The 15,552-nt window shown below is 41.0% G+C and overlaps 1 protein-coding gene across 1 annotated transcript in view; it reads right to left on the reverse strand.

Annotated features, from left to right (window-relative positions):
* The window catches only part of LOC136863153 (G2/M phase-specific E3 ubiquitin-protein ligase), a 381,529-nt gene that overhangs the window by 350,969 nt on the left and 15,008 nt on the right, over positions 1-15,552 (reverse strand). Inside the window, exon 2 of the mRNA XM_067139496.2 lies at positions 7,542-7,592. Within this exon, the coding sequence (XP_066995597.2) occupies positions 7,542-7,581 (40 nt within the window). The 5' untranslated portion in view covers positions 7,582-7,592. The remainder of the gene's footprint in view (positions 1-7,541; positions 7,593-15,552) is intronic.

Raw genomic sequence — 15,552 nt, forward strand, 5'->3', positions numbered from 1 at the left:
ACGCAGTAAGTAGGCCTACACATACGTACTGCACATGTTTGCAATAAGTTCAGTTGATCCAATTTAATTTAATTTTTAGCACTGATGGATCACTTTGGCAACCTACGACTTACTCAAGAATATGTAATGCACATTTCATCGGAAACAAAAGATCTGGACACCCACCAAGTCCAGCCTATGTTCCGACAATATTTCCGGATGAATCCAAGAAGAGGAATGTGTCGCCGGGATCCAGCTTACAGTGCTTTCACCGGCAACTCAAGCGATTAACCCTTTAACGCCGAAATTATTTTTTTTCGTCCGTTTTCTTTGAAATTCGTCTAAATCACTTCAGGTCCATAGTATAACATAACTACAAAATATTAAGCTCATACTTTTCACGGTTTCGTCATTAGGTGGCGTGTTCATACGATCACGCTAGGCGGATGTGTTAGCATTTCATTCTGTATAGCATTTTTTTAGTATTTATAGATTTTATGTATTGATATTGATAAATTGTGAACAAAATACACTAAAATAAACTAAAGATGATAATTTATGAAGAATATACATTAATTACAATATGTACATACATGAATAAAGCAATAAAAGTCTCAAGATATTCGTAATATATTACATTCAAGTTATCTAATTCACAGAAATTACCGAATAGGAACAAATATAAGAACTGTATGCTTCACACTGTATGAAATAGGACAAAGCATGGAACACAAAGAGTCCAACATTACATTTTGTGCACTCGGTGCGAACATTACTGGAGCATTCCTTTCCAGCACAGCGTCGTCGATTACAGGGTGCTACGAGGTGCCCAATCCCGTCAAGTCGTACATCGTCAGTGACACTACTCTGCTGGATACTGTATCTCGAGGTGATAGGGAGGCCTCTTCCTACTGGCGTTATTTTGAACTTACGTAGATATGTTTGCACAATGTGGCGACAAAATTCTAGATGTGACAAATCACATCCAGACCTCCTTAGCTGTAACCATGAATTGTGAATGGATACGTCCAGGAGCCATGTGATTAGCAACCATCACCATTTCTTTCCATGTATGCCCACTCTGTAGTACGACACATTCTGGTCCATCCTATCTGTTCCTGCTGAAACGAGATCATCGTCTGCGCCTCCTATACGATCGTTGCCAGCGAGTACAATTTCTGCCTTACTTGAAAGCTGGCGGCCTGTGAGGTTATCAACCAAACCACCAACATCTTCATCTCCTGAATCTTCATCGGAGTGAATATTAGCTTCCGGAGGTTCAATAAAAATGCTGTTAACCTCTCCAATTGGTTCGTCCGATTCAAGAATATCTAATACTTCTTGGAGCGTAATGTCCCTGTAAAAAGGGAAACAAGGTTTTGTAGCTGCATATATGTTAACAAGTCGCAATTTATTTAAATGTAGAATAGATGACCGTAAATTGAATAAAGTTGTTCAATAAAAATTGATGTACAACAGTAATAGTAACAGGTAGCATAACGTCCACCATCAAATACACGCACAGGGTGAATAGCTAACACAAGCGCCTAGCATGATCATACGATCACGCAATGTTTTAAGTGCCTACGGGAGTAATATTTACTGTTAAATGTAAATTAACTGCATCATAATGTGAACATAGATCACTCCCAAACTTGTTAAGCATATGAGTTGTGTAATCTAAACATAAATATATGTGAAATATTACTTGAAGCGCGCCATCATGATTCAGCTGCTGTGACAATGACACGAAACGAAAGTGCGCCGAAACAATGAGTCGATATGTATCACGTAATAATATGCTCGCACACAGTTGCCACATGCTTCTTGAATTGATCTACACAGTCAGAAATCAATTCCAGCGCTATACAAAGCACTCAGAGCAATTTAAATGAAGGAATGCAGGCCGTGATCATATGGACATGCACGGCGTTAACGGGTTAAAAAAGGAAGAACCAGACGGAAAATTTTCAAGTACACTTTGCCCAAGTAACATAACCAAGGATGCATCCATGGGAACAGATGCATCTGAATTTAATTGTTCAGACTTCATGTTTTCTTGTTCAAAAAATGAAACTGACGTAAATACATAAGCATGTATTCCACTTATTTTCGGTCTGGGAGGGGACATTACAAAACATGATCAAATGTGTGGAATGAAAGACGATCATGCAGACATCAAGGGTCCACGTTTCTAGGACTACAGTTCCATAAGGAACAATACACAAATGCGTGATTTAACAGGTGTGAACTTCAACGTCCTTGCCTTGCGTTATTACCAAATAGTAATGCTTCGAAATTATGTAAAGAAACCAGATTATTCATTTTCCTAATGAAAATCGGACTGTCCTATTCTACTTTGAGAGTGTTCACATGACAACAATTTCACGTATTTTTATGACCGTGCTTATGCAACTGGCACTGCTTACGAAACATTTCATATTCTGGCCTAGTAAGGAAAGTGTTCAAGAAACAATGTCTCCAGCATTTAAAAGAAATTACGGTAATTGTCGAGTCATTGACTGCACGAAATTTAGAGTTGAACAGCCTCCCCAAGTATATCAAGAGATTGTATTTCTATTCTCAATACAAGGGTTGATACACTGGAAAAGTTTTAATTGCAATCACGCCTAATGGTATGATCGCTTTAAATCTAAATGTTACGGTGGAGGAGCTAGCGACTCATTCATAACAACCGTCAGTGGTTTACTTTCCTTCAACCTGGTGATGTCATGGCTGGTAAAGGATTTAGGCATCAGAACTAACTTATCTGGCCGCGGTATCATAATTGTGACACCACCGTTCTTACATGACGGGAGATTAACAGCTGAGGAAGTTGAGAGTACTTACGATATTGCAAGTGTTAGAAAACACGTAGAAATGTGTATTCAAAGAATCAAAATATACAATATATTACAGAAATTGCCAACAGAACTTTTTCCACGCGTGGATGACATCGTCCGTGTGTTGCATGTTAACGAATTTGCAACCTCATCGAATAACACGAACAAATGAACTTCCATAGCATTCTATTGCTTCACTTTCCATTTCACTTCCGTAAGAATGTTCAAAGCAGCTCCCCCAATTGGAGATTCATTTACAAATGCGAGAGCTAAAGTATGAAAAGTTATGTCACCTAGTTTTGATCCGATTTGCTTTCGTGCTAGCAGATATTCTTATCTTTTTTTCTTGAAACCATCGAGGGCTTCCTGATTGAGATAAGTGTCCAGGGAGATTTTAATTATATGATCTGTATCAACCTGCACTTTGCTGGTAAAAAACATTTCGTCACTCACAGTACGAAAGGTGTATTTGTCTGGCAAGCGCACGTCGTTAGAGACTTGTAAATGTAATAGCTGTGTCACAATTTCTTCACATTCTTCTCTCTCCACATCATTCACTACTCTGTCTATCAATAAGGTGACTACGGCCCTGCACGATTGTTCGATTTCAGTACTTGCTTCTGCTCGATGCTTTTTACGAAGACTGCAAGGGATGTGTTTTAAAATATCCTCAGTTAATTCGAAGGGGGGAAGAGATGTCCTCAAAGTCTTTTTACTGAACAGTTCTTCATGCATTTGCCTTTTCTATATTTTTCTGTTGACACTTTCAGGCTCGGTTTTCCCCACTGTTGAGGAAGGTCTGTTTTGGAAACAACACATTCATTATTTATATAATACACTGCCGGTACCGCAGCTACGCGTTTGCAAGTTCTTCTGGTGTCGGCAGGACAGGAACATTTGCTGGTAGACACATTACGATTCTGGTCAACCTGAACACAAATTAAAAATGCGTACAACTTAGCAAACATGCATCAATTAATCCTTACTAAATAAACTATATAAATTTTTACCTAACTACACCTTGCCTACCTCAAGTTTCACGATATAAGGCGGAAAATTGCCAGACGTTTGTTGGGTGACTTTACCTGTGATGTATCCGAAACCATTCGAAATTTTAACTCTTCAATGCCGTTCGCGTGGCCACTGACAACAAGGTTTCTTCCTTTATTGCATGATGATTCACTTAGATCCCCGAATTGAATCGCTTTAAACCCGCAACTTGTTCGAATGTTACACACGTTGTACTGAGACTCTCGCACTGCGCCTCACCTCTTGTTTCAGAACGGGCCACTATGTAGCGCTAGTAGTAGCATTTCGATCTATCTGCATGGTGCCTATGGGAATCAACATCTACTGTATATCATCTGATGGCCAGGCAGGCATCAATTTTTAGTAATGAGACAAAGCCTCTCATAGAGCATTGGCACTGCCGGTGGCTTCAAGTAGCCTAAGCAGTGGTCTCCACGGTATGCACTAGCCATGAGTCTTGGTGGTTGTGCTGTTTACCAACTGATGAGCCCAACTTAGCACACTGGGGCAAAACGCTAGCAATCAGGAATGAGTTAGCTGGAAAAATTATAATGTCCAATAATGGACCATTTATACTGGAACAAGTTATCAGTGCCCATGGAGGACACAGTGCCTACTAGGCTACAGGACACATGTTGAACCTAGGTGACTGAAATGCTGATCGTTTCTGCAGAACATACTAATGAACATGTCCTGTGAATATGAGCTTCCTATCTCTAGTCTTTAAAGGTGTTCTGTTTATTATGAACATGAGTGTAGTAATGACAGCTAATAATAATAATAATAATAATAATAATAATAATAATAATAATAATAATAATAATAATAATAATAATAAAAGGGAAGATTGGAAAGTAATGCACAATACTTCTTTTCTCCCCTGGTATTGCAACTGGAATGTTGAACTACCATGACGATATAGTCTGAAGTTTGCGCTACAGAGGGTATTTTGTTTTCATGTGCAGATCTAGCAAGAGAAGCCTGAACTCTGAAACAAACATGCCGTGCATGTTACTGTCATCCATGTGTGAAGAAAAGCACAGTGTAGTTCGATATTTGTGGGCCAAAGGGCATATACCGAGTGAAATTCACATGCGTGGGACATGCGTGGCGTGTATGGGGACGACTGTCTGCACCGTAGCAATGTCTCCAGGAGTGTGCATTTTTCCAAGAGGGCCGTGCGAACCTTTGTGATTCGGCACGCTCCGGGCAGCCGGTAACAAATTCAACTCCGCAGAATGTCCGCGCCATTGAGGCCACTGAGTTAGCTGGAAAATCGATAATGTCCAATAACGGACCATTTATATTGGCATTAACTCAGGGAAGTCCGCTAGAGCGCTCTGAAACTCGTGACTTGCACGTTCCACATCAGGACACAGTTGCAAGATGTGATTGATACATTCATTTCAAGACTGCATGATCTTGAGTTATAACCAGCTCTCTTATTGATCTGGATTGGAGACTGAGATTTTTCTTGTATAGAATATTCAGATGCGTCCATCCTTTGATTATTTCTGGCTGCTCCTCAACATCTATAACAACAAAGGGTGAAGGACATGTGCATGCTTCTTGGAAGACTTGACACCGGTTCTTAGGCATTTGCCACTCTTCAGCTTGGCTAATCATACTAGTATTTCTGTTACATTCAAGGTATGAGTGACCTATTATGGGGAATATCATTTTCACAGATCCCAACCATTTTTCAATATGTACTAGATGATGGAGGAATCTGAACACTGACGTTATTGTTCTGAACTCCGCAAGAGTGAAAAGAAATCTCCAAATATATGACTTCTGGGGTTAGAAAATTGTGTACAAAATAATGGACAATGAATAAACTTCATCAGCTCCTTTTTGTCCAACAGTCTCCAGATACATTTAAAAAAAATGACTATCCTAGTTTCAAGGACATGCACATTAAAAATTGGTACAGACTACTACCTTTTAATACAAACATTCGTCTTTATATTTAGACAGGATAAAAAGTTGCAATAGACCATGATTATTGCCACCTTTGATGGATTTTTCTGACATACCGTCTTTGCTTTCTACTTCATATCATAGAAAACACTTTGCTTCCTAAAAGGTGCAGCTCATGGCATAATTCAATGGTTCGGATGTTGGAATAGAGCTGTACTTTAGCTTCAGCCAATGTTGTTGAAGACTGGTGCTCTTTCAAATTTTGTTTTTGACCTGATATTCATCATAAGAAGCACATGTATCATTCCGAGGGTACACAAAACTTATATTGTAATAAGAGTTTAAATTTCTGTGGTATGTCTCGTATGATACATTCTGGACAGGAAACTTCTCCTGAAACATTCTGAATAATTTTTATCTTTATGTTAAAGGACTCAGTGAGGTAATTTTCCTCTATCTTCTTCAACTGTAGTGGCTATTACAGCCTTTAAATAACTTGATATACATAAGGTATCATCCCTTAAACCCTGAAGGTAGGTGGTGTGTTTTTTTGAACTTTCTCACAAGGGTTATCTTCAGATTTTAGTTTATTAAACAATATAATTCACCTCTCTCTTTTTCCAAATAAGAACATACATGCCCATTTACACATAATATTATTGACCAAGATAGTAATGTAATTGCTTTTATGTACCAATAACTACTTATGACGGTTTTTGGAGATGCCAAGATGTCGGAATTTTGTCACGCAGGAGTTCTTTTACATGCCAGTAAATCTACCGACACGAGGCTGACATATTTGAGCACCTTCCAATACCACCGGACTGAACCAGGATCGAACTGCCAAGTTGGGGTCAGAAGGCCAGCACCTTAACCGTCTGAGCCACTCAGCCTGGCTTGGACAATACTGTTATCAGTAACATGAACACCAAACTTATAAGAAGCATCTCGAAAAGGTGCCTCCTGTTCTTCTTTTCCAGGAAGTGTGCATTGTACATGGATCACCACTTAGATAGGGGTTTTGAGTTTGGAAGTGATTCATCTTATTAATAAGTTCCCTCTTGTTTACATTGCTCACAATATCAAAGCAGTTATTTTTGCACGTGTATAGCTCCCCTGTTTCATGTGATTGCAATCTTAAATGTTTTGTAGAGCATCACTAACACAACTGAACTTCATCCTCTCCTTAGCTTCTTCAAAGGTCTCCCTCAAAACCTTCTAAATTATTTCAGACAGCATTAAATGGAACTCCTTTTAGAAATGCCCTCCAGAGACAATGCACTAATAGACAAATGTACCATTACAATGACCAAGACAACAGTGACTTAATAACAGTGTTGTTTCTGTATATAATAGCTACAAAGGACAGGAATCATAAAGACAATACATTTCCCAACAGCTTCCCTGGACCTGTCAGGCTATTCTGCAGTTCCGCATGAAGTTGTCAAATTTTTTGTCTATATACCATGCACAAACATCCAAACTTCCTTGGATTGGTCAGGTTGTTCCCCTGTATGGTTACATCATACATAACTACAATAAAGGAGCTATTTAATGAGATGAAAAGAGAAAATTAATATTATTAATTTCTGTTTAGACTTACCAGGTTTTTGCCCAGGACTTTTCAAATGATAATTACTGTGGCATTAAGGCATTCTACCAGTAGTTACCCTAACCACCACCAAATAAATGCACTAAACCATGGTGTCAAGCACCTACACGAGTTTCCACCTAAGAATTGTATTTAAAAAATTATACAAAGTAACAAACCTGGCATCTGAGGTACACTGGCCTCGTTTGCTGGCTTCATGTTTTCACCACCTACAGTTAAATCAAATAGTTAAACATCAGTCAAGTATAACTGCAAGTGCAGTATAGACCAACATGCAGCAGGAAAATATTCCAGAAATAAAATAACAGCTACTAATTGCTTCAAAGAATAGAGACAATATTTAATCAAAACTGAAGACATTTTTAAAGGTATCAACATTGCAGAAAAATACCTATTTACCACTCAGGAAAGCATAAAAACACAATTTACCTTAATATATGCTAAAAATAGCAAAATAGATAGGAGAGGGAAAAACACACAGCAGTCTTTCTGAGCCGTTCTGCTATGGTAGAGGAGTGGATCGTAAAGCCATTGACTCAACGGGGAGAGGTGGGCAGCAGTAAAAAACTTGACACACAAAACAGGCCAAAACTGCAGGTACACAAGGACTGAAAATAAAGTAGTGGCAAAGTAGTTCAGACACTTGGAGATCAGGTATGTGCAAATAGGATATGGAAGTGGTTAGGTGGTGCTGATGTCGAGGTGCAGTGTTCATTTGACGGGCATCCAGTTGGGAGTGTTGTTGCTGTGTGGCGTTGAAGTGAAGTGTGTCAATTTCATCGCTCTAAAGCATGTTTTCAAAAGGTTATCGCGTTCGTGTATTAAAATCTAGATTGCCCGTGACAAAACTGCATCAGAATGTTATTGAGGATTATGTGAAGCCTTTGGCGAGAATGCATTGCCTACCGTATAGTACGATGGGTCAAGATGTTTAGTGTGGGCCGTAATGAGGTCTTGGAACAACATCCGTACTCACCAGACACGAGTCTTTGTGACTTCGACCTGTTTCCGAATTTGAAGGAACCCCTCCGAGGCCGCAGATTTCCTGACCTGGCATTAGAGAACGCCTTGCCAATGTCCCCAACGGCTTCCTGACATATGGCAAAAGGTAATAAACTTTGCGGGTGACTACATTGAAGGAATGTAATGCAATTGTACTTGTTATTTCATTAAATAATGTGTTCGATCAATATTGCCACTAGTTTATTTACAGCCCTTGTATAAGCCCCTTTATAGGCAATGGCTCCTTGTGTATGAAATGCTACTAAAATGACATCACACTACATATTTGATCACACTGATTACATTTCATGTTAGATCCCCCAATCTGTCTAAATGGAAATTTGACATTTCATGATAAATTCAGTGCTGCAGATCTACCTACATTCCCTGACAGACTGGAAAATAATCTAACAAGCACAAATGACATGAAACAAGAATGAGCCACACTGCAAAAGATTATTACCAAGTCAGCTGAGAAAACAATTGGACATTTTTTGCAATTTGTAAAAAAATGAAATTTTTCAGGAGAGACAAGAAACTATTTTCCAAGAAGTTCTTTATAGTTATTAACGTTTTATTGTTGATTCCATTTTATAATTATGGCTTATTAATGGGTGATATTCAGACTTTATTAAATTAAAGAATTGTACACTGCATGAGGGTTCAAAATTCAACACTTAATTCAAAACTTCCTTTCACACAACATATTAGAATTCTTTTAGTACTTTTAGTAAAATAGGAGTTTCTGGGTTTTCCATCAATTAAACGTATTTATTCACAATGAAAGTATTACAATACACCATTCCTACAAAATTCTGGCATGTAGACTATCTATGAATATGAATTAATTCAGAAAAAAAAAAATGTTATTCTTGTTCTATGAAATGTATTTACATTAACATCCACCATTCACTCAAAATTCCTCTTCATCAGAGTTTCAAAATAACTTAAAACATTGTCTTTGGCATATACACACTTTATGAATATAATAGAAATCCAAAAAGAAAGGAAAATAATATTTTTTTATAATATTTATCCAAACCAACACTTCATCCATTTTTTCATTCAACTTCTTCCACATCCGAGTCTTCAAGGAAAAACTGAAACGCTGTTTTTGTCACCTGCTTCACTGCTTTTCATCATATCCTCATAGAAGGATTTGGCGTTGTTCGGAACCTCAAAAATAATCACATAAATTTTACTGTCTCTTCCTCCTTTTAATTCACTTTGATTCTTTCTGTACAATGGCACCAATCATGAGTTAAAAGCTTTTCTTTCCTGTCTTCGTTACATCTACCTCTGTTTCTAGCCCTGAGAATGTAGTTTTTACTGAAATTGACGCGGTCCTCCACCACGTTTTGTTATACTTTATTACTAGAACCTTCGAAATTTGTAATGGTAACCTTTTCAAAAGCTTGGTTGATTTTTTGTTTCAAACTGTGATAGTACATATATCACACACTCGCAGTATATGTAGAAGTGAGAGATATTATTGTCAGTATTCAATTTATTATTATTATTATCAGTATTTCATTTGTATATTTTGTCATTTATATTTGTAAGCTGGAAGGTATCCATATAATGTAGTATCAGTAATTTGTTTCGTAACACGCCCTGGGAAAACATTGCTATGTTGGACTCTGGTAATTTGTATGACTCATGCGGACATCCCAGTCTGATGAGTTGAGCTTGTTGTTGTACTAGGAAAGTTCTGTGACTCATGTAAAACACCCGAGAGTTTGTTTATGTCTTGGGAGCAAGAAGTAGTTTAAAGCATGGTCTTGACAAGAGGATCTCTCATGATTGGCTGGCAAGGATCACTCTCGGCGAATCATGTGAGACCTGAGATCTTTACATACGGCGACATCACAGCGTAAGGGAACTAAGGACGAGCTGACTGTCGTAGCGGAAAAACGTACGTGCCTCTTGCTCTGCTTTCTCTCTCCTTGCCAGGCGTTCAGCACTCCTTAAGTGCTAACCAGGCTGCGGTACTTATTAGTAGGACTTCGAAAGAGCTTCGTCTGAGCTGAGCACTTCTCAGTGCTCGCCTTCCTCTTCTCTTTCAGTTCTATTTCAGGAGGACCACGGCGGGCAACCAGATGGAGCAGAAGACGATGCCAGAGGAAATAGCAACGGAGCTTGGGCTCATGCTCCGAGGCCTGTTCAACCGAGGGCCACCAGCACCGGAGATCAACACGGAAGCTGAGGCGACAGCACCCGAGCCAGAGTTGCAGCAGGAGGAGGAGCCGGAGCCATACAGGGGCGGGTGAGATACCCCCTAACAGCTTCTTCTTCTCCGAAGGCTACACCGACCCGGAGTACGAGGCACTGCTCGTGTACTACAGGCTGGGGTGCCCTGTATCTTCTGAACGGGGCCTTGTCCTGGACAGAATCCGGCGCCCTCGCCATGGAGGCAGCATCATCTCAACAACCATGTCCGTCGAGAGCTTCCTACCAGGAGGTCTCATCATCAGGCATCATGACCAGGAGCAGATGCACGACGCAGAGAAAGAGCTTTCTACTCTGTTTCAAGTCATCCGTCTACCAGGGAGGGACGGAGTGCCAGGGATGAACGCCGGCGCAGTCAGGGCACCAGGGAGGCCGTCACCCAGACGCCGAGGAGACTAAAGCATAGGGCGGTTAACACCGACCTAGTCCAGGCCACCCAGCCGTCGACCAGTGACACCACCACGGAGGTCGAGCATGCTGCCCCCTGGCGCCGCGAATGTGCAGCCCAGGCTGAGCGGCTCGGTACTGCGAAGTGGACACAGACTGCTCCTCCATGGACCACCTTCACAAAGTGGACGCAGACGCAGGCCTACCAGAAAGGGCCTGTTACCCGGGCGCAATCCAAGAAAGCGCCCGCGACGGCGGACAGCACCACAGTAGTGGAGGAGGACGCCCCCTGGCGCTCTGAGGCTGCTGTCCAGGCCCAGCCTACCAGCCAGTCTGTCGAGCTGCAGACCTCGATGTGCGCCCCACAGGACAGGGAACAATCGAGTGCCGCTGCCTCCAGCCAGGAAAACGAAGACGGCGATACAGCGGAGCCACCAACTACCCCGGGGTCACCAGGAGGAGGCCTCTTCCCCTGACGAGAAGAAACCCCCGGGGGGAAGAAGACGACGCTGGACCAGGAAGCAGAAGGCGACGCTGGCCCAACAGGAGAGGGCCGCCCAGCCGCAACCCAGGACTGCAGTCAACCGAGGAGCCAATCAGGAGAGGACCTCAGCGGGTAGCGGCAGTCAGGTGAGAGTAAAACGTCCCCCTCAGCAGCTCTTGCAGTGTTTCCGCTGTCTGAGGTGGGGCCACCGTCAGGTCAGCTGTGGGCTCCAAGTGAGGTGCAACCACTGTGGTGGTGATCACCACTACACGGCCTGCGCTACACTTAAGGAGGCGCCAGTGTGCGCCAACTGCTCGGGGGGGGGGCACCCGGCCTCCCACTGCAGTTGCCCAGTCTACCGGGCCATGGCGCGGTCAGAGAGGAAGGAGGCCCGGCATCATGACCCACCCCCTTCCAGGAGGCCCCCGCCTCAGCGGGCTTGGCCTCATTCTCCGGGATCGGAGACTGGGTATGAGGTACCCCAAGGAGGTGGAGCCGTGCTGTAGGCCCTAGTGGTACTCGACGCATGGCTCCGCAGCTGGCAAGGACCGCGCTACTCACAGCAGTGCCCAGACGGACTGATCCTAACTAACACAACCTGTGGTCTTTTTCCAGCCCACATCCTTGCATGTGCTATCAAAAGATGTCAGGTTTTACATGAAGGCTCTTTCTTCTTTCTGCCTATGCGGTTTTTCCCCGACCCTTCAATACCACACTTAAACACCACCTTACCTAACACAAACTTTTGCTGTGGTAGCGTGTCTGACATGGAAACCGGCAGATACTCCTTGTATCACTTCCCACTCCTCCCTGCTATCTCTTTCTTCTTCTTAGAAATAATAGCATGTCGGAGGCCATGTAGATTGAGTCGATGGTCACGCGGGAGGGAGCGGGCTTCGGGGCTCCCCCGAAATAATAAATAATAAAATAAAAAAAGCGGAAGGGAACTACAACAGACACTTGGTACAGAGAAGGATGAGTGCTGATATGCGGTGCTGGAGTGACGCTGTTGCTATATACTGGACTGGACTTCAAACGTTCGTGGAACGTAGTCTTGTTATGTTCATGGAAAGTGACTGAAATACAACTTTGTATTGTAGTACTTGTGGCAGTCTAGCAGTATATGTTGGTGAAAGCTATCTCAGACGTTCCATAATTTATGTTCAGGATTGACAAGCGTGTGTTACTCAAATGTAAATATCTAGACAACAAGTGTTAAAGTCTGTGAACACAGTATAACGAGGTAAAGTATCTGTGTGATGTTTTAAGTACCGATTATGAGAATCGGAAAGTCGTATTGATATAGAGACAGTGAAGGGTTCTTCTCTACATATACGTACATTGTTCAACGAACTAACTACAAATGGTGGCTTAGTTCTCGCTTTCGTCTTCCCACTGTTTTCATTGTTGTTGTTGTTGTTGTTGTTGTTGTTGTAAATATGGAGTCTTCCAGCAATCTTTTGTGTGTGTATTATATGTAAATTTTGTGCGTTGATGAGGTGCTCATGCATGGATTTTGTTAAGAATATAGTTAGCTATTTTAGAATCAGTGGAGTTATTGATGAACCTAGGTGCAGTTCCTACCTATTTAGTCGTTTTCAGGAGGTTAGGTAAGGCCTGCTGGAGATGTACCAGTACGCAGCATTATGTACACGCCCTGGGATATAAAGAATTATCATGCTCTATCAAAATTCGAGGGATCCATTCTGGTGAACTCTGGCACCCATAGTAAGGACATTTCGATTAACTATTTTTATTAATTTAATTTATTTCAAGTATTTTATGAAGTTTTTGAGTAATGTTATTTACATATTTTTATATATTATTCATGATTTTATTTATTAGTATTCATCAAATTGTTACAATTGGCTTCCCAACGTGTGGCTGAATGATTGGTACATCTGTTAGGCTTATAAGCGTAGGTGCACTTGTCAGGCGTGGTTGGAATTCTGCAAACTATGTCAGTGAAGTGTTTTATATGTACGTGATATGTTGGAGTATGAAGAAATGTTGTAGCGAGTCGAGTATTATAAAACTGAGAAATAGAGAGGTTTCTAAAGTTGCTGGTACTAAGAATCAGGAGAAGAGAATGCAAAAGAATTCCACCACATTGAGTTTATCTAATTTAAGCGAGAGTAGCAAAATGGCTGATAGTAGGGACGATCAATTGACAACAATAGGTGAGGAACCGAGTAACCCATCTCAAACTCAGAATGTATGGGATCAAGGCGAGGCTTCAATGCTCATTATGCCTAAATCGCTACTTAATGAATTGAAGGGTGAATTAAACAGTAAGAGTGATGAATTGTCCAGTAAAATCAATAATAATAATATTGAATTGTCCAGTAAGATTGATAGTCAGAGTAAAGAGTTGAAGAGTGAATTGAGTTTGTTAAGTAATGAAATATACAGTATTAATAGTGAATTAAATTCAGTCAGTACGGAATTGTCCAGTAAGATTGAGAATCAGAGTAAGGAATTAATTTCAGTGAGTGTTGAATTGTCTAGTCAAATTGATAGTTTAAGCAGTGCTGTGAATGGTAGAATAGATGAATTAAACCAGAAGTTTGACCATCAAAGCAGGGAAATTCAGGAAGTCGATAATAAGGTAGAAGCTCAATGCTTGGAACTGACTGAGAAAATCGAATGCCGATTTAATGTAGTTAGGTAGGAATTTGTGGAAAACAGCAAGGAATGTGATAAGAGAATAAAAATAGTGGAGGATAAAGTCGAAGAAATAGACAGAATTAAATCCAATCAGAACGTTTTAGTGAAGCGTATAGATGAGAAGAATGAGAAATTGGAGAAAGACCTTAAGTCTGTAAAAGATGACCTCAAGTCAGTAGAAGCAAATGCCAGAATGGTAGTGGAAGAAGGAATTAAAAACATGTCATGTGAAATTAAGGCAGGAGATCAGTCAAATCCAAGTAGGTAGCAGTATATGTAATAGGTACGTATCTTGTACGAAGGACTCTGAATTACCCAAATTTAATGGTCGGCAGTTTAATCCGATGGAATTCTTGAAAACGGTGGAGAAACGGTTTTCCAAGAATCTTGACGATGGTTTGATTGAGTGGAGCATGGTGGATGAGATGTTGGATGCTGCATTTGTTGGAGAAGCGAGATCTTGATTTCAAGTTTACAGACAGGGTATTTCGAGTTTGGAGGAATTTAGGGAGAAATGTATTTCTAAATTTTGGAGTGAAGCCATTCAGGGAAGGGAAAGGGATCACGTGCTATTTGGCAAATATAGAGCTCAAGAAGGTGTGTGTATGACGGAGTATTTCTTGGCGCATGTTCTGATCAGCCAGAATATTGCAAGTCTAGCATCGGAGAGAGATACAGTCCGCCAGATGTTGAGGCATTTTCCTGAGAAGGTCGGATTAGCTGCATGTATGCAGAATATTGTTACGATTAAGGAATTAGAGCAGCTGTTAGAGAGGTTTGATGCTTTGGAAGGGCAGGGGAGGACTAGGCAAAGTGAATGTAGAAATTACGGGGATAATGGGAGACAAGGTAATCAGCTAGGGGGAGATAGGAATAATCAGAATTTCAGTCATTCTAGGCAAGGGATTCAGGGTGGTAATTCCGGAAGGGGAAACAGACAGTCTAATCAGGGAGTAAATCACAGGAATATTTTGGCAGAAGACCTAATCAAGGGGAATCAGAAAAATGGGGGCATACGGATCAAAGACCTCCAGATCAAGTGCAGAGACATGATAATAGTGAACAGTCCACGTCAAGTAATTTAAACCGGAATCAAACTTCTTAGTTGGGTCAGATAGGCAGTCCAATACCGAAATTCCTATTCATGTGATGAAACAGCTAAGTTATGATTTAGACGTGAAAGAGGAATTATTGAATGACCAAGTGTTTTGTGATCAGGAGGAATCTGAAGCTACTATGATCACGCCTGTGATTGAAGTTGAGATATGGGAGAACAAGGTCAAGACTTTATTAGATTCAGGTAGTGAGAAGTCTTGTATTAATCTTAAGTTTTATGATGATGCTATGAGGAAAGGACATATCATAGAGGAAATTCCTGTTCCTAACACGTTCATCTTGTC

The sequence above is a fragment of the Anabrus simplex genome, chromosome 2 (assembly GCF_040414725.1).
Source record: "Anabrus simplex isolate iqAnaSimp1 chromosome 2, ASM4041472v1, whole genome shotgun sequence".
Lineage (NCBI taxonomy): Eukaryota > Metazoa > Arthropoda > Insecta > Orthoptera > Tettigoniidae > Anabrus > Anabrus simplex.